We start from the raw sequence: 23,152 nt of genomic DNA on the forward strand, positions 1-23,152 counted from the left end.
TAAATAAATGTAAAATAAAAAGTGAGGACTACAAAACACTCGCTGATTGCTCCCTTGACTTTGCTGAGAATTGAGCATGGGTTCCTGTAGGCACACTTACCTGGGCTCTCCTCAGTATGATTCCTGTAGGCACACTTACCTGGGCTCTCAGTATGGTTTTCTTTTTTATGTTGCAGCAGCAATAGGACAGTGTCCTGAAAAGGAAATTCAGATAGAAAGGGAAACTAAAGACTCCTGCTCTACTGAAGTAGCATGCACAACTCTTTCAGTACTTGAATTACAAGGAGAGCTAGGTTTTGCCATTGTTTTTACCCCATAGAGATAAATATGACACTTTGACATGTAGATATACATTAAGTCGTAGCAATTTAGTTGAAGCTGCAGCTTTTGAAAATCACTTAGAGATGAATGATGTCTGGCCACTTTTCCTGTACTAATTTTTTTTAATTATATGTTGCACATGAGATAAATGTTTTTGTTTCAACTCAAGCTACTATAGTAATTCCTCTTACTTAACTTTTTGTGTCTGCTATGTGTGTACAGGTGCCTGTAGAGGCCAGAAGAAATCAGATCCTCTGTAGCTTCCTGATGTGGGTGCTGAGAACTGAACTCTGGTCCTTCACACCAAGCCATTTCTCCAGCCTCATTGGCTTTATGTTTTTTTGTTTTTTGTTTTTTGTTTTTAAATTTATGTGTGTTGGTGTGAGGGTGTCAGATCTTGGAGTTACAGACAGTTGTGAGCTGCCATGTGAGTGCTGGGAATTGAACCCGGGTCCTTTGGAAGAGGAGGCAGTGCTCTTAACCACTGCATTTCTCTCTGAATTCGAGACCAGCCTGGTCTACAACGTGAGTCCAGGACAGCCAAGGCTACACAGAGAAACCCTGTCTCAAAAAACAAAACAAAACAAAATAAAATGTGAAAAAAGTGAGAAGGGGAGAAAGCTCAGTTGGTAGAAGGCCTGCCTAGCACACAAGAAGTCCTTGGTTGGGTTGGTAACACCACATATTCCAGGCAATTGGTGTGCACATCTAACCTCGGCTGACTCAGGAAGTGGAGGTAACCCTCCTGCCTCCAGCCCTCAGGGTCTTGGATTACTTGCGTACACCAGCATACCTAGCCAGTTTGCTATTTTTAAAGCTATTCTGGCAGCAGGAACAAATGAATCCCCCCTCCTTACAAAGAAGAAGGAGAAGGAGAATAATTATCAAAACAAAACTGATGTAGCTTTTTGCTAGTTTCCTAGTCATAAAATGAACACCCATTCTATTGGCTTCATATACTCAGCTTTGACAGCTGCCCTGTTCCTCACATTTTTTCTTACTTTTTTCCCTCCAAATTCCACCAGAGAATAAGAGAAGTTAGTTTTCAAAGGCCTTGGAAGTCTTCCTTACTGAGAATGCTTAGTCTCCACTTCGCATATCTGTGTGAGGGGCAGTATCAGGAAATCAAGGGCTCTAAGTTACGATCTGAGATCACAGATCTGAAGAGCCTGTTAGAAGTGAAAATAGGAGGTAGTGCTTTGAGGAGAAATAAAACTGTACAGAGTGATGGGATATAGTGTGTAGGGCAGGAAGTGAATGAAGCAAAGGAACAAGCTGTGAGGTTTGATGTTTAGAACAATCTATTAATGACATTTATCTGACCTTCCCTCTTTCCAACAGTAAATCCTCTTTTGCCCTAGACCCTAATTCTGCTGATAAATTTAAGGCTGAGCACAGGGCCTTTCTGTACTGTTGTGCAGTTTATATTCTGCATGCCCCTAGAGGGCACTAGTCATATGTAATTGTAGGTTTGGACACCTTGTGTGACAACTTTACAGCAGATGGCAGAAAAGTTCAGGAGGACACAGGGCCTTTTCCAACTTGTGCAAATGTAGAAACTTTTTTTTCCGAGACAGGGTTTCTCTGTGTAGCCCTGGCTGTCGTCCTAGACTCACTTTGTAGACCAGGCTGGCCTCAAACTCACAAGAGATCCTCCTGCCTCTGCCTCCCAAGTGCTGAGATTACAGGTGGGCGCCACGGTGCCCAGCTAGCTTTTAGATTTACTGATTTTATTTATATGAATGTTTTGCCTGCATGTATTTGTGTGCCCATGGATGCCAGAAGAGAGCATCAGATCATCTGGAACTGGAGTTACATACAATTGTGAGCCCCCTCTGTGGATGCTGGGAACTGAACTCAGATCTTTTGAAGATCAAGCAGCCAGTTCTCTTAGCTGCTGGGTCATCTCTGCAGCCCTCTGTTGTTGTTGTTTTACACTGGGAGTTGTTAACAATATAGATCAGTTGTTCTATAGAGTATTTCTTGAGTTCATTTAGTTGTTTTCTCAGGCGTAGTGGTGCACTCATGAGGCAGGAAGATCTCTGATTTGAAGCTAGCCTGGTCTATGGAGTGAGTCTGGGATAGCCAGGTCTATCACACAGAGAAACCTTGTCTTGGAGTGGGCGGGGGAGGTGTGTATTGGACTGTAATTCCGTAGAAACAGCATTATGTCTTTCTTAGATGTGTCATATCCAGGGGCACATACCATAAGATTGTTGTGTTGGCGACATGGAACCTCTTTGCGTCCTATATTGAAACTACACTTACAGACGTGTATGTGCCTGAACTCTGACTATAGGCACCATCCTGCTTAGCACTGGCCTCTTACGTAGGTCTCCATCTGTTCAGTTTTCCTCTACAGTCTTGGTTCCGTCATGTGCACCTGAGTGCCACCCTGTTTTTTTCCATGATTTGCACTATCTGGAATTCAGTTTCCACCAGGAATCATCAGACCTCTCCTTCCTAGTAAAGCACACAAGTTGGTTGCGTGTAGGTAATAATGCACTCTATGTGATTGGCCTTGAAACAGCTGTAGGGAGAGGGTCCCATTTTCTTCATTTTACAATGCAGGATGGCTTAGAAAAGTTAAAGTAACACAGGTAGGAATACCAAGGTTCAGACTCTTCTGTTTAACTTTAGAGGCCTTGTTCATTTTTATAAGACCAGGCTGGGTGATTTTGCAAGACCTTGTTTCAAGAATAAATAAAAACAGTATGGCCAGGTGTGTGTCACGGGCCTGCAGTTCCAGCTCTTAGGAAACTAGGATGATAGGGAGATAGGTGCTTCCATCAGTAAAGCTCAGCACAGGAAGGGTGGTCCTGGCTTCTGTAACTTCTTTTTCCTCTCTGTTGGCAGTGCGCGATCTGATTTTCTGGCGAGATGTGAAGAAGACTGGGTTTGTCTTTGGCACCACGCTGATCATGCTGCTCTCTCTAGCAGCTTTCAGTGTCATCAGTGTGGTCTCTTACCTCATCCTGGCTCTTCTCTCTGTCACCATCAGCTTCAGAGTCTACAAGTCTGTCATTCAAGCTGTGCAGAAGTCGGAAGAAGGCCACCCCTTCAAGTGAGTGTGCTGAGATGCTCAGGTCTGAAATGCTAACCTGCCTTTTGCAGTTGATTGATGGCAGAAACAGCCCCTAAGAACCTTGCATCCACCCTAACAAGTGATCAAGTTAGTATCAGAGAACCTTTGTTTTGTTTTGTTTTTTGAGACAGGGTTTCTCTGGCTGTCCAGGAACTCCCTCTGTAGACCAAGCTGGACTTGAACTCTGCCTCCCAAGTGCTGGAACTAAAGGCCTGTGCCAGCACAGCTTGACTGAGAACTTTCAACTAATTAGAGCCTCACCTTTCAGGCTAAAGGTCACTGCCAGGAGTGACCAGGGCGCAGGGCAGGGAACAGCTTGCCCAGGACAGCCCTCGTCAGCTGTGCTGTCCATAGTTCAGCCCTGTATGGTAATAGCCAAAAACAGCTTTGAAATCCTAGCTCTGGAACCAGTTCACTCTATTTTATTCTGAGTTTTATTTCTGACTTATGTTAGTTCTAGTGCAGATTCTCAGGGTCTGAGGGCAAATATTTTTAACCTTTAAAATATTGTTTATGAGGCTGGGGAGATGGCTCAGCAGTTGAGAGCACTGACTTCTCTTCTAGAGGTCCTGAGTTCAGTTCCCAGCAACCACATTGTGGCTCACAACCATCTATAATGAGATCTGATGCCCTCTTCTGGTGTGCAGGCATACATGCAAATAGAACACATACATACATACATACATACATACATACATACATACATACATTTTTAAAATACATTGTTGATATATGTGGGTGTTTTGCCTGCATGTATGTCTGTGCAACATACGTGTATGGTGTCCTTGCAGGCCAAAAGAGGGCATCTGGCCCCCTGGAACGAGAGTTACAGGCTGTAAGCTGCTGGGAGTGCTGGGAATTGAACTCTGAGGTCTTCTGGGTTTGCTGGTGGTGGTTCCAGACTGGGTTTCTCTGTGTACCCTTGGCTGTCCGGGAACTCTCTCTGTAGACAAGCTGGCCTTGAACTCAAGAGATCCACCTGCTTCTGCCTCCCAAGTGCTGGGATTAAAGGCATGTGCCACCACCACCCAGCTTTTTGTTTTGTTTTGTTTAAATAATTTACTTACCTTTATTTTATGTACATTGGTGTTTAACCTGCATGTATGTCTGTGTGAGGGTGTCAGATCTTGGAGTTACAGATAGTTGTGAGCTGCCATGTGAGTGCTGGGAATTGAACCCAGGTCCTCAACTAATGAATATCTCTCCGCCCCCACACCCCCTTGTTGTTTTTGTTTTTGTTTTTTTCAAGCAGGGTTTCTGTGTAGCCTTGGCTGTACTGGACTTGCTTTGTAGACCAGGCTAGCCTCGAACTCACAGCATTCCACCTGCCTCTGCCTCCCTGAAGGCTGGGATTATAGGCTCAAACTCAGGTCTTCTGGAAGAGCAAACAGTTTCTTAAGCATTGAACCATCATGCCAGCCCTAACCTGGAGACAGATTTCAATGCCTTTCCGGATATGCTGTAACTTTAACAAAAGGTTCCTCATGTTTGTGCTGCTGAAATCCTTTGCCCATAAAAATTTGTATTTGAGCTTTAGCTTTTATAAACCCTTCATCCCTTTGTCACAGAGCCCCTGCTATGAGCTTTCTGGAATAGTTGCTGGCACCCTCCTAGGGCTTATACTTTCTGTTGATAGAAATCAAAGGGATAACTTAAGTCCTATGTGTATCCTTAAAATTCTATTGTAAATTAATTTTAATGAACCAGTAGTTGTTGACTGAGTGAATACGTTTTATAAGCTCAGATGTCTTAATAATAGTCCTCCTTTGTGTCATTTCTGTGAATTTATAAAATCTTTTTACCAAATTATATTCATTGCAACATCTAGGTTTTGTTTGTTTGGTTGTTTTGTTTATTGTTTTACTGAGACAAGGTCTCACTGTGTCACCCTGGCTGGCCTGGAACTCACTTATGTAGACCTGGCTAGCCTCAAACTTACAGAAATCTATCTGTGTCTGCTTCCACACCTGGAAACAGCCAGTGTTCAAAACTTTTATGTTTGAAAGTACTTTCTTAATAAACAGGAAGAAGAACTCAATGCCTCTCACTCTTCTGATCTTCCAAGAATCTGAGCTCCTCGGAGTGTCTTCAAAGCCGACAGTCAGTAGATGATTAATAGTAGTAGTATCAGCGGGAGTGGTGGCGCATGCCTGTAATTGCAGCATTTGGGAGGCCAAGGCAGGCAGCTCTTTTTTAAGTTCAGGCTGTAAGTTCTAGGTAATCCAGGGCTATGTAGTTGAGACCCTTTTCCTGCCTGCATCCCCCCACCTCCATTTTCTAAAAAGAATCTCAACTTCCAAGAACAGAACAGTGTGTTGTGTAGTTTCCAGCCCTACCATATTCATGGTCTCTACTCTGCTCAATCTTCCCTTTTCTCCCTCGACCCCCCCCCCCTTTTTAAATTGGGGATGGAACCCAGGACCTTACACATATAAGGCAAGTGCTCTACCATTGAAAGCTATAATCCCAGCCCTTTTATTTTCTTTTAGTTTTTGTTTCGGTGGTGGTTGTTTGAAACAAGCTCTCTCTATGTAGCTTTGGGTGTTGTGGAACTTACTAAGACAGGGTCTTAGCCAGCAAGATGCTCAGCAGGGAAAGGTGTTTATCTCCAAGTTTGACAGTCCTGAGTTCAGTCCTAAGGACCAACATAGAGCCAGCTGCCACAAGCTGTCCTCAGCGTCCACATGTGCACCATAGTGTGCTCAAACAAACACACACACAGAGTTTTAATCAGTGTCCTCTTACAGTGAATAGACAACATAATCATCACATCTCTTATAAAGGAAAACATTTCATTGGGACCGGCTTACAGTTGAAAGATTTAGTCCATTATTATGGTAGGAAGCATGGCAGCATGCAGGCCAACATGGTATTCCAAGAGGTAGCTAAGAGTTCTACATCTGGATCAGCAAGCAGCAGGAAGAGAGAGTATGAGCCCACTGGACCTGGCTTGAGCCTCTGAACCCTCAAAGCCCATCCCCAGTGACACACTTTGTCCAACAAGGCCACACCTCCTAGTAGTACCACTCCCTACTAGCCTGTGGGAGCCATGTATGCATGCATACATACACACACACACACAGTGTACTTGGAAAATTAGAATGGTGTTCACTTATACTAAGGAGGAGGAGACAAGCAGGTCTCTGGGGCTTAATAGCCAGCTGGTTTAGCCTGCTTAGTGGATTCCAGGCCAGTGGGAAACAAATAAGTAAATTTATTTTTTACAAAAGGTGTACATTGCCAGAGAAATGACACCCAAGGTTGTTCTCTGACGTCCACATAAATATACATCCATACACAACTGAATTTTGTGGGGTTTGTTTGGTTGGTTTGGTTTGGTTTTGGTTTTTCGAGACAGGGTTTCTCTGTGTAGCCTTGGCTGTCCTGGACTCACTTGGTAGACCAGGTTGGCCTCAAATTCACAGTGATCCGACTGCTTCTGACTCCCAAGTGCTGAGATTAAAGGCGTGCGCCACCACGCCCAGCTGAATTTTAGGTTTCTGCTTGTTTGTTTTATAATACTGAGGATTGAACACAGGATCTCATGCCTGCTAGGCAAGTCCTCAGCTACCCAGTCTACATTCCCACAGTACATTCTGACTTGCACACTCCAGATGGTTCCTCACTGTACATGAGAGCCCTGCGTAGACAGCTGGCATGTAAAAAGCAGCTGTGTCCCCACAGATTGCTAGAATCTGTAAGCACCACTGTGCTGTAGAAGACTTTCCCCTTGTGTGTTGCATGTGTGACTGTTTATGTTTTCTTCCTCGCAAGGGCCTACCTGGATGTGGACATTACACTCTCCTCAGAAGCTTTCCACAACTACATGAATGCTGCATTGGTGCACATCAACAGGGCCCTCAAACTCATCATTCGCCTCTTTCTGGTGGAAGACCTAGTTGACTCCTTGAAGGTTAGTTGCTGGACTAGGCATGATTCCGAGGTAAAAGTGGGACAATCAGGGTTTTATCAGACAAGAGAAAGCCTGTAAACAAGGAAATAAGTATCAACAGAGAAAGCTGCCACCTCCCTCTGGAGAGCAGCGTTGGACGGCAGTCACAGCTCAGCACCCGGCACTTCCTGGCTGCAAGTAGGGGATCTGCGCCACGCATCAGTGCATGGATGCAGACCTAGTTAGCTGACCTCTGTGTTGTCTTTATTCTCATCTAACCCTCTGACGTTGGCCTTCGCAGCTGGCTGTCTTCATGTGGCTGATGACCTACGTTGGTGCTGTTTTCAATGGAATCACCCTTTTGATTCTTGGTAAGGTGACAGAATATGTCCATGCGCCTATTTCTTGAAATAGTCTGTAAGACTTAAGTGTGAATCCTGAGCCAAATATCACAGCTGTTCACGAAGCAGAGGTAGGACGATCAAACCTGTCTCAAAATAAAAATTTTGGCGGAGCGGTGGTGGCACACACTTTTAATCCCAGCACTGGGGAGGCAGAGGCAGGTAGATCTCTGTGAGTTCAAGGCCAGCCTGGTCTACAAAGTGAGTCCAGGACAGCCAGGGCTGCACAGAGAAACCCTGTCTCAAAAAACTAAAAACTAAAAAATAAAATAAATAAAATTTTTTTAAAGGGCTGGGGAAGCCAGGCATGATGGCACACACCTATAATCCCAGTACTAGGCAGATGGAAACAGGAGGACCAGGACTTCAATGTCATGTCACACTTGATAATGAGTTCTCAGCCCCTCTAGGATATATGAGACCCTCAATAAGACAAACAGAGGAACAAAAAAACTTATCCCAGGGGTAGAGTGCTTGCCTCAAGAGCATGCACACACGGCATGACCACATCTTCCACATGGCCAGTCTGTGGTGTCTGGAGAGTGGGCTAGGTATTAGAGCAACCTACACTTGTGGCTATGAATTTATTAAATGGTCTCACAAGGAAATTTCAGAACAATTGTAAATAAAGAAACATTTAACTTTGGTTTAAATATGGGGACTTTGCTTTTGGATACCACTTTTGTAGTTTGTACAAAGAAAGCAGCCTGTTTGGGGTTTTTAACACTACCCTGATCTGCTCTCTCCTGGCTCTCCTCAGTTGAGAGAGCACTTGTTGGCCAACCATTCTAACCAAATAAGTGAGTTCTAGGTTCAATGAGAGACTGAACTGTCTTAAAAAATAAAGTAGAGCTGGGCATGATAGCGCGTGTCTGTAATCCCAGCACTTGGGAGGCAGAGTCAGGCAGATCAATGTGAGTTCAAGGCCAGCTTGGTCGACAAAGTAAGTCCAGGACGGCCAAGGGTACACAAAGAAACCCTGTCTCGAAAAACAAAAATAAAATAAAATAAAGTAGAGGGCTGGGGTGTAGCTTAGTTGGTAAAGTACTTGCCTAGTTTGCACAGGGCCCTGGGTTTTGAGCCCTAGCACCGCATAGTCAGTCTCTTTTTGGTTGTTTTCTGTACTTGATGAGGAAATGTTTGCTGTTTGAGTCTCACATTTGCACTTGCCATGTCTGGATTCTGTCTTACAGCTGAGCTGCTTGTTTTCAGCGTCCCAATTGTCTACGAAAAATATAAGGTAGGCATTTGTCTGGAAGCAGATATGCTGAGTAATGGCGACTGGCTTCAATTCAGTTTAAGGAAAGCAAGAGAGCCTGGAGGCCTGGGGTAGATGTTCTATGTCGTGGTGATGAGTTATCCATTCCAAACAGGAAGGCAAAAGATGCACTGCAGTAAGAGCCCAGCTTCTAAAACCTAAACTGTGCTTCAAGGAAATGTCAGTGTGACCAGATGTTTGTGGGCTTTGTGGGCAAACATCTAGATTAGTTGTCTTACTAGAATACCTTTGGGGAGACCCAGGGAGCTGGCTCCTTTGATAAAATGCTTGTCACACAAGCATGAGTACCTAAATTCACATCTCAAGCACCCACAGAAAAATGTCTGATATTACAATGTACACTTGTAGTCCTAGCCCTGGGAGGATCCCTGGGCCTTGTTGGCCTGCCATTCTAATCAAATCAGTGAATTCTAGGTTCGGTAAGAGACTGAACTGTCTTAAAAAAATAAAGTAGAGCCGGGTGTGGTGGTACACACCTGTAATCCCAGCGCTCAGGAGGCAGAGGCAGGTGGATCTCTGTGAGTTCAGAGGCCAGCCTGGTTTACAAATTGAGTCCAAGCCAACCAAGGTTACTCAGAGAAACCACAGTAAATAAATAAATGAGTAAATAAAGTCGAGGGTTGGGGTGTAGCTCAGTTGGTAAAGTACTTGCCTAGTATGCACAAGGCCCTGGGTTTAAGCCCTAGCACCACATAAATTGTAAATAGTAGCACACTCCTGTAGTCCTAGTACGTCAGGTAAATCAGTCAGATCACAAGTTCAGGTTCAACTTTGTCTGCATAGTAAGTTGGGGGCCAGCTTAGTCTACATGAGACCCTATCTTTAAATTAATTAACTAGTTAATTAATAACAACGCATAGAGCAATTGAAGAGAACCCTTATATCAAAATTTTGTCTCCACAGACACATGTACACTCATACATGTATGCACAGACACACATACATACATATAAACAAGAAATATTTTTGGCTTCTTAGTATTAAATGAGCTAATCATACCCAGGAGCCATAACACATCACAAGTATAGAATATAGATTAAATCTGCAGTTTCTGGTACTCAGAAAATGTACTTTAGTGTTGCTAAAGAAAACACTACATGTGGTGCACGCCTTTAATCCCAGCACTAGGGAGGCAGAGGCAGGTGGATCGCTGTGAGTTCGAGGCCAGCCTGGTCTACAAAGGGAGTCCAGGCCAGCCAAGGCTACACAGAGAGACCCTGTCTCGAAAAACAAAAAAACAAAAAAAAGAAAACACTACATAAGTTCTACCTCTACAAATGATGAGTAATTTTTATTTTGAAGTACTGTTTAAATTGAGAACAAAAGTTTGTAAGTCTTTGAAAAGCTGGACATCATTTTTATTTTCTAGAATAATGAATAATAGTGGACTTTCTAATGGTTGGACTAAACAGGGGAACAGTGCATGTTCAGAGGGGAGACGATTGCCAAAATAAAGTGTATGAAAAAGGCCTTCAGGAAAGTTCTTAGCCCCTTTGTTGTACAACTGAGTCGTCCTTCCTTTCTTTCTTAAAGACACAGATTGACCACTATGTTGGGATTGCCCGAGATCAGACCAAGTCAATTGTTGAAAAGTAAGTATACTTAGGAACCATGTTCACTATTTCCTTTCCGTATCCCTCCCCCATAATTTTTAGTATATTATATAAAATATACTGTCAAAAGTAACTAATTTTACCTTAAATAAAACCATAGATAGTTTTGTTAGGTTTTTACTTACGTTACAAAGCATCTTTAGAATGCTGGTGCACACCCGTAATCCCAGCACTCAGGATGTAGAGGCAGGCAGATCTCTGTGTGGGCTCAGGCCAGCCTGGTCTATAAAATGAGTCCAGGACAGCCAAGGCTACACAGAGAAACCCTGTCTTGAAAAACAAAAACAAAAAAAAAGCATCTTTGGCTTTTGTTGTGGTGGTTTGGTTTGTTTGTTTGATTTAGAGACAGAGTCTTACTGTGCAGTTCAGCCTGGCCTAGAACTTAATGCCCCATCCTCCAGCTCTCAAGAAAAAAGACCAACACAAATCTTGGGCTGTCAGATATCTTTGGTTAGTTAGCCGTATTTTATTTTCATGTGTATCCAAGTTAAGGCAATCTTTCCTGTCTTTTCTTGTAAGTAAATAATGTAAAGCTTAAATCCTGGCATTTTGGTGAACACTTATAATCCCAGTACTTGGGAGGCAGAAGCAGGTGGATCTTTGTGAGCTCAAGAGCCAGCCTGAGCTACATAGTGGTTTCCAAGCCAGAGATAGACAGTGAGTGCCTATCTTAAAAAAAAAAAAAAAAAGGCAAAATCCCTGTTTTCCTTTTTAAAGGGCTATGGTATCATGAAATCTTCATCTGGTACTGTGAGTCAGGGAGCTGCTTTTATTTTGAATTGTTCATAGCAAGATGAACCCAGCTCTGAATTAGAATGTTCTCTGTTTTTCTATGTTTTCTTCAGCTGTTCTTTAAGAAGTAAAGTGCCACTACTGTTACTTTGTACCTTCCATACCTCAGATTTTAGTGCCTTTTCACTTTATCAGAAAGGCACTAAATAGAGTTAGGCGTATAGTTTAGTGGTAAAGCAATTGCTTAGCATACATAGCCGCAGATTGGTCTTGATGCCAGAACCCTCAGCTGACTTCTTTGTTTCTTACCTTGCACTCTGACACTAACACCAGGTTGAAGGCATGCATAGATGCCTGGTGCTGTTCACCACCCCCACTGTTGCGTTAGCTGACATGCAATCCTCTGTGAGATGTCAGATTTGTGGAGAGTAGCTTTAATATCACTGACAGTGTGGATGACCACTTCACCAGACTAAAAGGCAGCTCTGCTGTCCTCTTGCCAGACATTGGAGTTCAGAGAACTGAGAACCAGCCCGCCATGCCCTTTTCACGTAGCTTTGTCTTGCTGACTTGTCATTCCTTTTTGGCACTTCACAGAGTGAAAGAAATGGACTCTCGCATTGCCATACCAAGAGCCCAGCACTTTGATTCTTCCTGGGTTCCAGTGAAGGACCAGGGAGGGATCACTGTGGTGACACAGGGTCAGGCTCTGCAGTAGGGCAATGTGGTTGGACCCTCAGGCTTGTTCCATGCAGAAAGCGGCTGAGCCCTATGTAACTCCACCCATCCCTGAGGAAATATGAACCTAGAACAAAAATGTATATCAAAAACAAATATTTCCAGTTTTATTTCTCTTTCCTCAATAGGATTCAAGCAAAGCTTCCTGGAATTGCCAAAAAGAAGGCCGAATAAGCACATGGAAGCCAGAAGTGCAACAGTTACTAAAACGCCATTTAATAGTTATAACATCATCACTTGTACTATGACGGAACTTGCTCAGTGTCAGCTTGAGCTTGGTTCCAAGTTGTTCTTTTTAATTTGGTGTTCTCTCCCCTCCTCTCCTTTCCCCTCAGTACCAAGCACAAGATGTGTTAGACTGAAAAAAGAACTGATCTCTTAGAATCCAAAAAATAAAGAGTGAATCAAATTAATAGAATTAATCAGACCATAGTGGTGGCGGAGCTTTTACCTTTACGATGAAAGGAGAAAAGAAGTGAGAAATGTCTCCAGGGTCCTCTGTCCAGTTTCAAGGACTTGTATACAGCTCCCATTTATATTTTTGCCCAGAAATAATGATTAACTTATGAATAAATAGTTTGTGGCAGGAGTGGATTCCTTCCATTGGGTTTGTGTGACCCATCTTCCTGCCTTACACCTGAATAGTTACTTGTACTGCCCTCTTCTTCCTTAGAGAAAGAACTGTCAACTCTGAATAACTTACAGGTGGTAGTGGTAATTCCCTATTCCCAGGATGCCATCTGAGAAATACGGGGGGAAAAGTGTGGTGGGGCATTCAGCAGGAGGGCAGTAGCCACCCTCCCTCTATGCTCTCTCTCCCTAAGGAAGGGTTCTTGCCAGCTGGGAGGGCAGTGTCCAAGCCATTGGTCTGGGATACCAGTGTGAGTGTTGGTTTGAGAAATCATTCCAGAATGTGCTTTTCCCTCTTTTCCCTGCCCACTTTACCTCAAGTTTAATAAATATGGTTGTACTTTTATTATGAAATAAATGTCTGTAACTGCTGTACACTGCTATAAACTTGTTAAAGAAAAATAATCTGCATGTGGGCTCCCAGCCATTGAGTTATTGTAATCCTATCTCAGTCTGTGGGGAAGAGGTCTAGGAACAGGAGAAGCCTTCCCTGTGTCTTCCCTGCTGCTTCCACCTGTGCTTTGCAGTGCTTTAGCCTGAGGACCAAAGCCCCACCGGGCCGCTAGTCATGTGTCTGTTGTAGTCCAGAGGCCTCAGTTGGCGGCGAGTAGCTTGTGAGTCAGGGTTGTCCTGGGGCGGGGTCTCCATTTCAGACACACTGATGAAATAGTTCCTGCCACGGCCCACAGAGCTCACTTGGAGATTGTTTCCCAGTTTTAGGTTGTGGGTAGCCAGGCAAGACCAGGTGACGTCGATAGACAACAACAGAACAACTTACAATGGCATCAGTGATCTCTGAGACCTTGTGTCTTTGCTTCGCCATGGAATCCAGTCACCCTGAAAACCAGCATTTCAAGATTTCTTTTAGTTCTCAGCCCTGCCTATAGTGAGGAGGAAGTAAGAGCTGGGGACTTAAGACATTTGATGTTCACAAAATTGTTTGACTGTAAAAGAATGGAGCCTCTCCAGTCCTTTTGGGAGATGACTTACTCCATTTTCTTAGTTTCTTTGCCCCTATTCATCTTGAACTTTTGGTTTCCACTGAGAAAGTTCTCCATCGCCACCCTCTGCCCTCCCAGGAAGTGAATGCACTCGTGGTCTTTGGGGCCTCTCAACAAGAGACCCCTTTCTGCACTGGAAGCCTCCACACCTTGCTCTTTTCTTTGTTGCTGCTGTGTTAAAATAATTGGAAAGATTTTTGTGCCACGTGGGAAACTTTTTTTTTTTTTTTTAAAGAAAAGCCTAGAGGTGAAAAAATTACTAATGAAAATGTGTACGTGTCTGTACGTGCAACATAAAAATACAGTAGCACCAAGGAGCTCTTTTGGTCCCTGTAAAACTGCAAATTGATGTATTAATTATAAATAAAGAACACAGTGACTGTCTGATCAGTCTGCAACTTTATTCTTTGTACACAGTATGGGTGAAGTGAGAGCAAAAGACTTTCACTCACTCCTACCCTCATTCCAGGAACTTTCAAAAAGAACTCCCAAGACTGCAAGGGTTCCCACGGCACTAGCACAAGCTGCACTGCATTTGGTTTCTAGAATGAAGTTCAAGACCCTGTAAGAGATGGCCTTAAAAGTGACTGGGATGAACGGGTGTGGCTCAGCCTCTCACCAGCCTGAGAATGAGAGGGGTCCCCACTTGCCACCGGAAACAGCCAAAAGCTGAACCTGTGCTGGTCATGACACGTCTGGTCTGATACCAGAACCCATCTGACTCATTCCTCCCCAAAACTAAGCTATGACTCACAAGGGCTGGACTTCTTAGGATTTTATTCAACAGACCTCTTGGGGAAAACTTAGGCTGAAATACTTTTTAAATGACTGATGCAAACAACTTCACAAATACACATACAAATGTTTGAATAGTGTCACTAAGTAACATGGCATATAAATATGTATCCAGAGTAACATTTACATATGGGCCATAATAGCAAGCATACCATTAACAAAACAATGAAGGAACTTCACCTGTTCAGAAATCCAAGGGAGGAGGAGTCGCACCAACCCCTTGACCCTTGAGGCTATAGGTCCAGTCATGGCAGAACCACTGCAGAGCTGCTTGCCAGACAACCACCCTAGGCACTGCAGCTTTGTGGGAAAAGCCTATCAAAAATGTATTGCGGGTCCCACCCTTTTCTGTAATCTGGTGGATCCAAGGATCTCTGTCTCTAGCAAGTGCCTAAGAGAATGCTAGCCTGGTGGCTGCCAAAACCTGCCCCAGCTAACCTGGATCTCAGCAGTGAGCTCTGGCAGTGACAGTCAGCAGCTCCAATTTTGCCTGTTTCTAAAAGGTGGTGTAGAGGTGGGAGAGAATACTCACTCAGTTTAAAATACATGCATGACGGAAAGCAAAAAAGGTAAGTGCACGGCCTGGCACCATCCATAATCTGTGTCCTCGAGATTTTAATACTGTCTCCAAAACCCTGGCTGGTCAAAACTGGAATTTCACTGAGCCAGCAGCCATTCCAGAAAACCTGATGGCCTCAACACAAGCACCGATAAGCAGCCTTATTCCACTGGGGAATCCTTGGCGGGAATCCAGGGGAGGTGGGCCCCACCTGGAGTTCTAACCTAAAAGCCTGCACTGCTGGAAGCTGCCAGCATCGCCTCCCTCAGGAAGTGTAGTCCTCTGCTGCCCTCAGAGTCACAAGCACTGTGGGCCTGCAGTGCCCACGTTACATCTTGGTAGACCTAATAGGTAAAGAAATCCTGGTAACTTGCCAGACTGAAGCAGTGCACTCCAGTGCAAAGCTCACTGAACTGGGAGGTGAAATATTTTAAAATCCTAGTTTTTGACCTGTTCCTGGCTAAGAATTTCTGGGTTTAGGCATTTTGCCCCCCTCTCTGAAAGGAATCAATTTGTGATCTCTAGGGTCCCTTGCCACTGACAATCTTCAGTTATATTAAAAAATGCTATAAAATCCGTGGTATAAAATTGAGTTCTCGATCAGATCAGGAAATCTAGGGAACTGGGCCTGAGGCACTTGAACCTTGAGCTCTGGCTCTGGTGGGTGAGAAAGGATTTCTTTTGTTTTCTCACCACAAGGGCTGCACTGGCCCTACAACCCAGGGCCCCTCCCAAGTCCCAGCCCCTGACCACCGCCCCTGACTTTAAAAGGTGGGCACAGTGCCTGCAGTGGCTTCCTTTTGGAAAGAGCAGACACTGAACCTAGAGACAAAAGGCCAGGGACACATGAGGATATTTAGCATCCTCCTAATCCTCCAGCCACACTCCCACCTGTCCTTCTCCACCACCTCACAGCTTATCTCTGATACACGCAATAATAAATAAGACATTTGCACATAAGGGTGATTAGGCCAGTTCCCCTCTCCCCTTCATATAAAAAGCATTAAATACAGTTTCAAAATAAAATACAAAGAGCAAAAAGAGGGCCTGATCTTCGGACCACCTGTTCTCCACGGGAGAATGAAATCTACACATCCCTCTCGGACCTGCCTGGGAGATTGAGGGGCCCTACTGGCACCACAGGGCCTGGCGCTGTCTCGGGTAACAGCAAGAGAGGCCCAGGCTACGCCCCAAGCCCTGGGAGCTGAGAATCGGTGGCGTGTCCACGGAGGACAACTCACTTTCAGAGGGGGCAGTAACACAGACCAACCGCCCAGTGCCCCGGGCTGGCGCTGGACCACGAGTGTTCCCACCGCTTTCACTGTGTGGGTAACAAGCCCTCTGAGTAGGAGGGCCTAAAGAAAAAAGTGCTAATCCCTTTATGACCCCGGTCCCGAAGGCGTGGCGGTGGCCCAGGACCGGTGCTCTGTCCCCTGGGCCAGCCCGGGCAGCTGGCGCAGCGGGACTGGGCCCCAGCGCTCCGCCCCCTGCTCAGCCCCCGTCCACCGACTGGGCCTCTGAGAGGCCAAGGATACCAATTTGGACCCCACAGCCAGCAGCCTGGGAGCCAAGAGCTCCACCCGCGCCCGCTGGCGTGTGAGGCCGCAAAGAACTGGGCCCCCGGCCAGGGCGAAAGGCCAGCGCGTCCTTCCTGACTTCCCTGCTCCCCACCTTCAGCCCTAATACTGTCAGCGCCCCCACCCCGGCCTGGCAGCACTGAGCCCTGGGGCGCGGCCGGGAGCATACGCTGTGAACAGTGAAGAGGCGCTTTGGCTTTTCGGGAAGCTTGAAGCACCGCACTAAGAGCGCCAAGGCCCCCTGGCGAGTGAGCTCTGGAGCTGCACGGACTAGCTGGGACAGCAGTGTCGCGCTACTCCAGCCCCAACCCCGGCCCAGCCCGGCCAGCGGGGGGTTAAGGGGACCAGCGCCTGACATCAGGGTCTTTCGGCCCAAGGGCCAGGCCAGCGCAGGGCGAGTGCTATGCCCGACACACTGCGCCGGGTTTAAGGTCCGCGCCGCCGTCCCGCGGCGCCGGGGCGGGTGGCCCGAAGCCCTCGTGGCCGTAGCAGCGCAGTGCCGCCTCCTCATAGGCCTCCAGGATGGTCTGGCGCTCCTCGGGGGTGAAGTCCATGGAGAAGGGGTGCACCTGCAGAATGTGTCGCTTGATGGTGCTCACCTTGAGCGTGGCCAGCGCGCCCCCACACACCATGCACACCAGGCCGCGCCGGCTGCCGTCGTAGTCCATCAAGTACTCGCCCCGCCAGCGCGGCTGGTAGTTGCGCCGCTGCTCCCGGCTGCGTGGCGGCGGCGGTGGGGGAGGTGGTGGCGGCGGCGGCAGTGGCAGCGGTGGGAAGGCTAGCCCCCCGGGCTCCTGGCTGTCATCTTCATCCTCCTCTTCCTCGGCGGGCCGCTCCGAAGATGCTCCAGGGGACTGCGGCGCGTCGCCTGCAGAGGAACAAAGGGCTGCCTTGGAACAAGTGGCAGAAATCAGGCCCAGTCCCTGCTCTCCATTGATCTTCCTGCCCCATCCTCCCATCTCTCCCTACAGCCTTCCACTCTCACCACCCTTCCCTCCGAGCCCTGCCCTCTCCCTCGCCAGCTGCTTTGGCCCTCCACAGGCTCACCCCACCACTCCTCCTCTGGCTCCGCCTCCTCTGCCCCTCCCCCCTCCTCAGAGGCTGAGGCTGTGCTGGGGGCGACAGGGCCGCTGGGGGACTCTGGGCTGGGCAGCCCCAGGGCCAGCAGGTGGGCGGCCTTCTCGCTCCACTCCTGGGCGATGAGGGCCTTGACTGGCCCGCTGAGGCTGTGGGAGCCCGGGTGGCGCTGGCGGATGTGTCGCTTGATGGTGCTCATCTTGAGCGAGGCCAGTGCGCCCCCGCACACCATGCACACCAGGCCGCGCCGGCAGCCGTCCAGCTCCATGAGGTACTCCAGCCGCCAGCGCTCCTGGTAGTGGCGGCGATGGTCTCGGCCCCTCCTCGGCCGGCCCGGGATGCCCGCCCTCTCCCCCTCGCCCTCGCCCTCCTCCTCCTGCTCTGCCGGCCCGGGCCTCTCAGGCGCCCAGCCAGCCTCTTCCTTTACGTCTGGGGGGCTGAGATCCTGAGAGGAGGGGGCTCCAGCAGCGGGGGCGGAGTCCCGGCTCTTTCTGGTCAGGTCCTGGGGGACGAGGTCATCGTCTGTTGGGGAAGGGGTGAAGAAGGGCTCAGCCTGCTGGCTGGGTTGCCCTCACCCACACAAGAGGGTTCCAGCCTTGCTCCTCACCCCAGCCCCAAGCTAGCCGGCCCCATCCAGAGAGAGAGAGAGAAAGAGAGAGAGAGAGAGAGAGAGAGAGGGAGAGAGAGGGAGGGAGGGAGGGAGGGAGGGAGGGAGGGGGAGTTGTGTGTCTGTGTGTAAAGGGAAAATAGGCCTGCCGCCTTCAACCAAAGGCCCTGCCTCCCGATTTTGGTTCAGCTCCCATGCTGCCGCGCTAATAGTGAAGGGATCTCAGCCCTGGAACAGCCTCGCACCTGGTGAGGGCTGGGTGCGCTCGGACAGAGCTTCAGGCTGGTCACCCCAGGCCTGCAGCAGGGCACTGCGCTGGGGGCCACTGAGCCCTAGGGAGCTGGGGTGCACCTCCAGCACGTGAGCACGGATGTCGTCCAAGTGCAGGCTGGGCAGTGCCCGGCCGCAGGCCATGCACACCAGCCGATTCCCCCGTGGGTCGTAGTCCATGAGGCACTCGGCCCGGAACCAGTTCTGCAGGGACTCCTTCAGCCTCCGCTCCAGGCGCCGGGCCCCCAGCCCCCTGCTGCCCCCAGCCCTTCGGGAGGCTGCGAGGAGGCGGCGGCGGCGAGGTGCCACTGGGCCCCCTCGGACCCCTCGCCGCTGGCGCCGGCAGCCCCCACCAGCTGGGGCTTTGCCTGAAAGGGTTGGAGGGAAGGAACTGAGTCTGTGGCCCTCCGGGGAGTCCCCCACCACAACCAGGCGCTCCACACACAGCCTCTCTCACTCATCCGGCTCAGGTGCCACAGCTGATCTTTGCCCGTCTTTTCCTCTCCTCTCACATCTTGTTTTGTTTTTTAGTCAGAAACTCATACTGCCTAGACTGGTTTCAAACTCCCTCCACAGGCAAAGCTTATGTAGGTATTGATGCCCCTGCCTCCACTTTCCCGGTAGTAGGATTACTTCCTCAGAGTCTCACCCAGCCCCTCTAAACCCAGATGTTAGCCCCTTCTCTGAGCTTTCCTGTTCCAACACCACACCCCACTTTCCTCACCAACTCATAGCCCCTCAACCTTCCCCTTCTCCCACTTCTTGCTCCTTTTACTACACCATCCAGGCCTCATGGGTGATGGAAATACACCCACACCACTCTCCCTCTCACTCAACAGTAAGGACTCCACCCAAAAAAAGGAGCAGAAACTTGCTTTAAAAAAAAAAAAAGTTGCCCCTCTCTAAACTGCATTACACTCAAGCCCCTGGCTCTCCATAATCTGTATTACCTGAGCCCTTGGGTGGGCAAGCCTGAGGGTTGGCCCCCTCCTCCTCCTCTTCATCTTCTTCCTCCTCCTCCTCAGCCCCCTGGGCCCCTAGGCTCTCAGCCTCACCACAGGCCCCCAGCCCGAGATGGGCATCCCAGCTGTTGCTGATGACTTCCTTCTCCCGGGGAGTCCAGTGGAGGGAGTAGGGGTGCTTCTGGCGGATGTGCCTCTTGATGGTGCTGAGCTTGAGGGTGGCCAGGGAGCTGCCGCACACCATGCACACCATGCCGTGCCGCGACGGGATGAAGTCCATCAGGTACTCCAGCCGCCAGTGGTCGTGGTAGTAGCGCCGGTGGTCCCTGCCGGGGATTCGACTCTTCCCCGGCCTCGAGGCCCGAGCCTCACAATGGTCTGAGTATTTCCTGCCTGAAGACGCTGGTCCCCTGGCCCTGGAGGAGGGGAGGGGGGTACTTCCCCAGGACCCCAAGGCACCCCCTTCCAGCTGAAGAGCTTGTCCTGAAGAAGGGAAAAGGGAGACAGGTTCTCAATCTCCGCATTTCCAGGGAAAGGACCGAAAGCTTTGATTTGGAAGCGTGAGAAAGGGGGGGGGGGGGGGAGGGGAGCTTAGGGCAAGGAAGGGATGGCCATAGCAATGAACGGGACCTGGATGCTCAGGGAGTTAGAACGCCCATACAAAGAGCAGGGACCCAGTGAGAGCTTAAGAACAAAAGGACGTGGGTACCGTTCAAGCCCGCTGCAGACCTTAACAACAAGGTGAAGGCCAGGACAGCCAGAAAGGAGCAAGCAGCAGGGAGAGAGGAACAAAGGGGGCATCTATCTGCGGCCAGATCGGTGCACAAGACCCACCCACTCGGGGGCCCCACCAGGAGGACCCCAATCAAAGGTTATCTCCCTTTTCCCAATAATGCCTCAAATACACTGTCCTGTAAATGCCAGTTTAGGGATGGGGTGTGCACTGTCAGGTCTTCCGCTGGAGGGACACCTAACACACAGCTGTCAACATCCCCAGAGAAAGGAGTTTCTCAGTCCTGAACTTCCCCAGAATCTCGGGGGGGAGGCCCAATGACCCCAAAACGGTAAGGTAGGAGGGCCACCAGAGTGATGAGTCAACATACTGCAGATTGGGGAGCAGCCACCACCCACCAAACACAGTAAATCTTTCTAGACATTTATCTCATCAGTGCTGGCAGGGACTTGGTTACTGCCTAGCCACTGGAAAGAAGAGAACGTCTGGGGTCCACCAACCCAATAGTGTTCTTTCACTTGGCCAAAGAGACACCCTCCAGGGCTTGCTGACCGTTTTTTATTTAGAAAATGGTCGTCTGGCCGCAAAGACTAAACCTGCAGCTTCGCGGGTTCTGGTTCTCTCACTACAGAATCCTCGGGTCAGACAAATAAAAGACAGAATCACAGAGGGTTCTTATCCCTGTGTGGAGTTTTCTTTTCTTTTCATATTTTTTTAAAAGTAGAGCTATAGAAACAAACAAACAAACCACTAGATCCAAGATCTGGCTTCACTGGTGACTTGCTCTGTGACCTTTGGTAGGTCACGTCCGCTCTCTAGGCCTAAGCGCCTTTGTCTGTCTGCGAAGGCACTGACTGGATAGCTAGCATCCTACTAAGCATCCTTCCAGTGCCGAAGTCACGTAAGTCTGAAGCCGACTGGCCCTTTAAGAGCAGGAAGGAAAAAAAAAGGAAGAAAAAGGAGGAGCTGAGATTCTTTAAAAAACAAAAGGGGATGGGTACTTAGGGAGAGGGGAGCTCGGCGGGTAGAAAACAGTCTCCTTACTCAGGACGGAACCTCCAATGATCTAAAGGCAATGAACTCTGCAGTAGGGAGACAGAAAGAAAGAGGAAAAAAAAAAAAAGCAGCTGGCTTTGAGGGCCAACTAGGGACCGGCGGGTCCTGGCACAGCTGACAAATGGGGGCCAAAATAAATTCTGAAACGCGACAGCGCACCAGCAGGAGGGAGCATCCACCCATCCCTTAAGACCTTTCCGATGTGGGGGACGACAGAGGGGAGCCCCAGGGCGCAGGCTGTGCTTTTCTTTCCCTCAGCACAATCATGAAGGGAAGAGTTCCCGTCTCCAGCAAGGCCACGCAGGAAAGGGACGGCACACCCGAGAACAGCGGAATCCCGAGCTATGCTACTCTGGGGAAAGCCTCAAGGGGGTTGGGCGGCCTTTGAAAAGAAAGACCACTTGGAAGTGTAAAGAGAAAGAACAGGAACCGCAAGTTCCAGAGCCTCGACCCCTACGTCGCTGGCCCCTCCGAAGCGGGCGCCGCGGGGCCCTTTAAGGTGCAGGGATCCGCCCCAGCCCGGCGGGCAGACCCCGCCACGGGCGGGGGGCGCCCCGCGGGCCTTGCAACCGCGCTCCGCGCCCACCAGGTGGCGCCCCCAGCCGCCCGGCGCACGTCCCCCGCTTTGTTCGGCGGCCGAGAGGGGCCCGGAGCCGCAGCCCTCCCCTCCCCCATGCCGGGGCCCCCACCCTGGGCTGTCGGCCCCAGCTCTTACCGCCGTCGTCCTCCTCGGGCTCCGCGCCGCCGCTAGCTGCTGCGGGCGGCAGCCGTCGGCCCCGTGCCGAGGCCACTGCGGGCCCGGGGCCGCCCCTGCCGCCGCCGCTCCGGCTCCGGTGGTCCCCGCCGGGCTCCATGCGCTGCGCTGCGGAGCGGGGGCCCCGGGGCGGCGGGGCGCGGGGCCGCGGAGCCAGCGGCGGCGCGCGCGAGGCGCTCGGTGCGCGGGTCCCCCGGGCGCGGGGCGCATTCACGGGCGGCCGGCCGCACGGACGGCTGACTGCTCGCTCGGCGGCGCGGGCTGGACCGGGGTGGGGATTCCTGTCTGGGGCCCCTGGGGCTCCTTTAAGGGCTCCTGGGTAAATTTAAAGGGGCCGCGCGCAATTTCCTCCTGCCAGCTCGCGGGGGGCTGGCGCGGGGAAGGCGGGAGGTGGCGAGTCCGCAGCGGGCGCTCGTTACGGACGCGGGGAGCACGGACCTCAGCGCCCTCGCTGGCCCGCTCCGCCGCGTCCGCAGCTGCAGCTCTGGCTCGTAAAGAGTCGCCGAGGTGTCCAGGGGCGTCCGCGTCCAGTCCGCTGCGAAGCGCTTCAGCCACCGCCCCCTCGGGGAATCTCCGCGCGCGCCTCTCCGCAGCCAGTTAGAAGGGGACCGCCCGGTGCGGCGGCCAGGATCCCGTCCCCGAGGTGCCTCCTCGTCCTCCCGCACAAGCTGGGCGCGGGCCCCGAGCGGACGCGCCTGGCAGGGGCCCCAGATGGCCGCGGCCCCGCGGAGAGGGTGGAGCCGTGGGGGCTGCCGCGCCCCCTCCCGCGGGAGCCTGGGGCTAGCGCTGGCAGCTCGGGCTTCTACCGGGGAGGGGCGGCGGGGCGAGGCTTCCCCGGAGCCGGCCCGAGTGAGGGCGGCGGCCGCGAAAGCGCAAGCCCGGGAGAGGGGCGCTCAGAGGACTGGAAGGGAGCGGCTGCAGCCGGCGTTAGGAAGCGAAGGTGGCCCCGGGCTAGAAGCCGGAAAGAGGGAGGCTGCGGCGGTGAATCAGGCTCCTGCCCCCGCAGGCCTATAGGTGTCGGGTGAGGCTGTCCGCTCAGCCCCGGGGCTCCTACGTAGGACGAAGGGGCA

General features: G+C 50.2%; 2 protein-coding genes across 8 annotated transcripts in view; one reads left to right on the top strand and one right to left on the bottom strand.

Annotated features, from left to right (window-relative positions):
• RTN3 (reticulon 3) overlaps window positions 1-14,076 on the top strand; it is a 58,570-nt gene extending 44,494 nt beyond the window's left edge. For 4 of the 5 annotated variants that reach the window (XM_084760414.1, XM_084760415.1, XM_084760416.1 and 1 more), the window contains 6 exons: window positions 3,178-3,385; window positions 7,181-7,319; window positions 7,600-7,669; window positions 8,893-8,939; window positions 10,512-10,570; window positions 12,190-14,076. In XM_084760414.1, coding sequence (XP_084616540.1) covers window positions 3,178-3,385; window positions 7,181-7,319; window positions 7,600-7,669; window positions 8,893-8,939; window positions 10,512-10,570; window positions 12,190-12,235 — 569 coding nt within the window. In that variant the 3' untranslated portion in view covers window positions 12,236-14,076. The remainder of the gene's footprint in view (window positions 1-3,177; window positions 3,386-7,180; window positions 7,320-7,599; window positions 7,670-8,892; window positions 8,940-10,511; window positions 10,571-12,189) is intronic. The other variant, XM_084760418.1, reaches the window with a different exon arrangement.
• Window positions 13,686-22,782, bottom strand: ZFTA (zinc finger translocation associated). 3 transcript variants are annotated; one of them, XM_084760627.1, is made up of 5 exons: window positions 22,521-22,630; window positions 19,528-20,022; window positions 18,553-18,945; window positions 17,671-18,222; window positions 13,686-17,491 (listed from the first exon to the last, which is right to left on the bottom strand). In XM_084760627.1, the coding sequence occupies exons 2-5, from the start codon at window positions 19,817-19,819 to the stop codon at window positions 17,025-17,027; spliced, it is 1,704 nt and encodes a 567-aa protein (XP_084616753.1). In that variant the 5' UTR covers window positions 19,820-20,022; window positions 22,521-22,630; the 3' UTR covers window positions 13,686-17,024. The 3 variants fall into 3 exon arrangements, with proteins under 3 accessions (XP_084616753.1, XP_084616752.1, XP_084616754.1); XM_084760626.1 differs by lacking the exon at window positions 22,521-22,630 and adding an exon at window positions 22,044-22,422; XM_084760628.1 differs by lacking the exons at window positions 17,671-18,222; window positions 18,553-18,945 and having other exon boundaries at window positions 22,044-22,782.
• Between the last annotated feature and the right edge of the window lie 370 nt (window positions 22,783-23,152).

The sequence above is a fragment of the Acomys minous genome (genome assembly GCF_964271855.1).
Source record: "Acomys minous genome assembly, chromosome: 2".
Lineage (NCBI taxonomy): Eukaryota > Metazoa > Chordata > Mammalia > Rodentia > Muridae > Acomys > Acomys minous.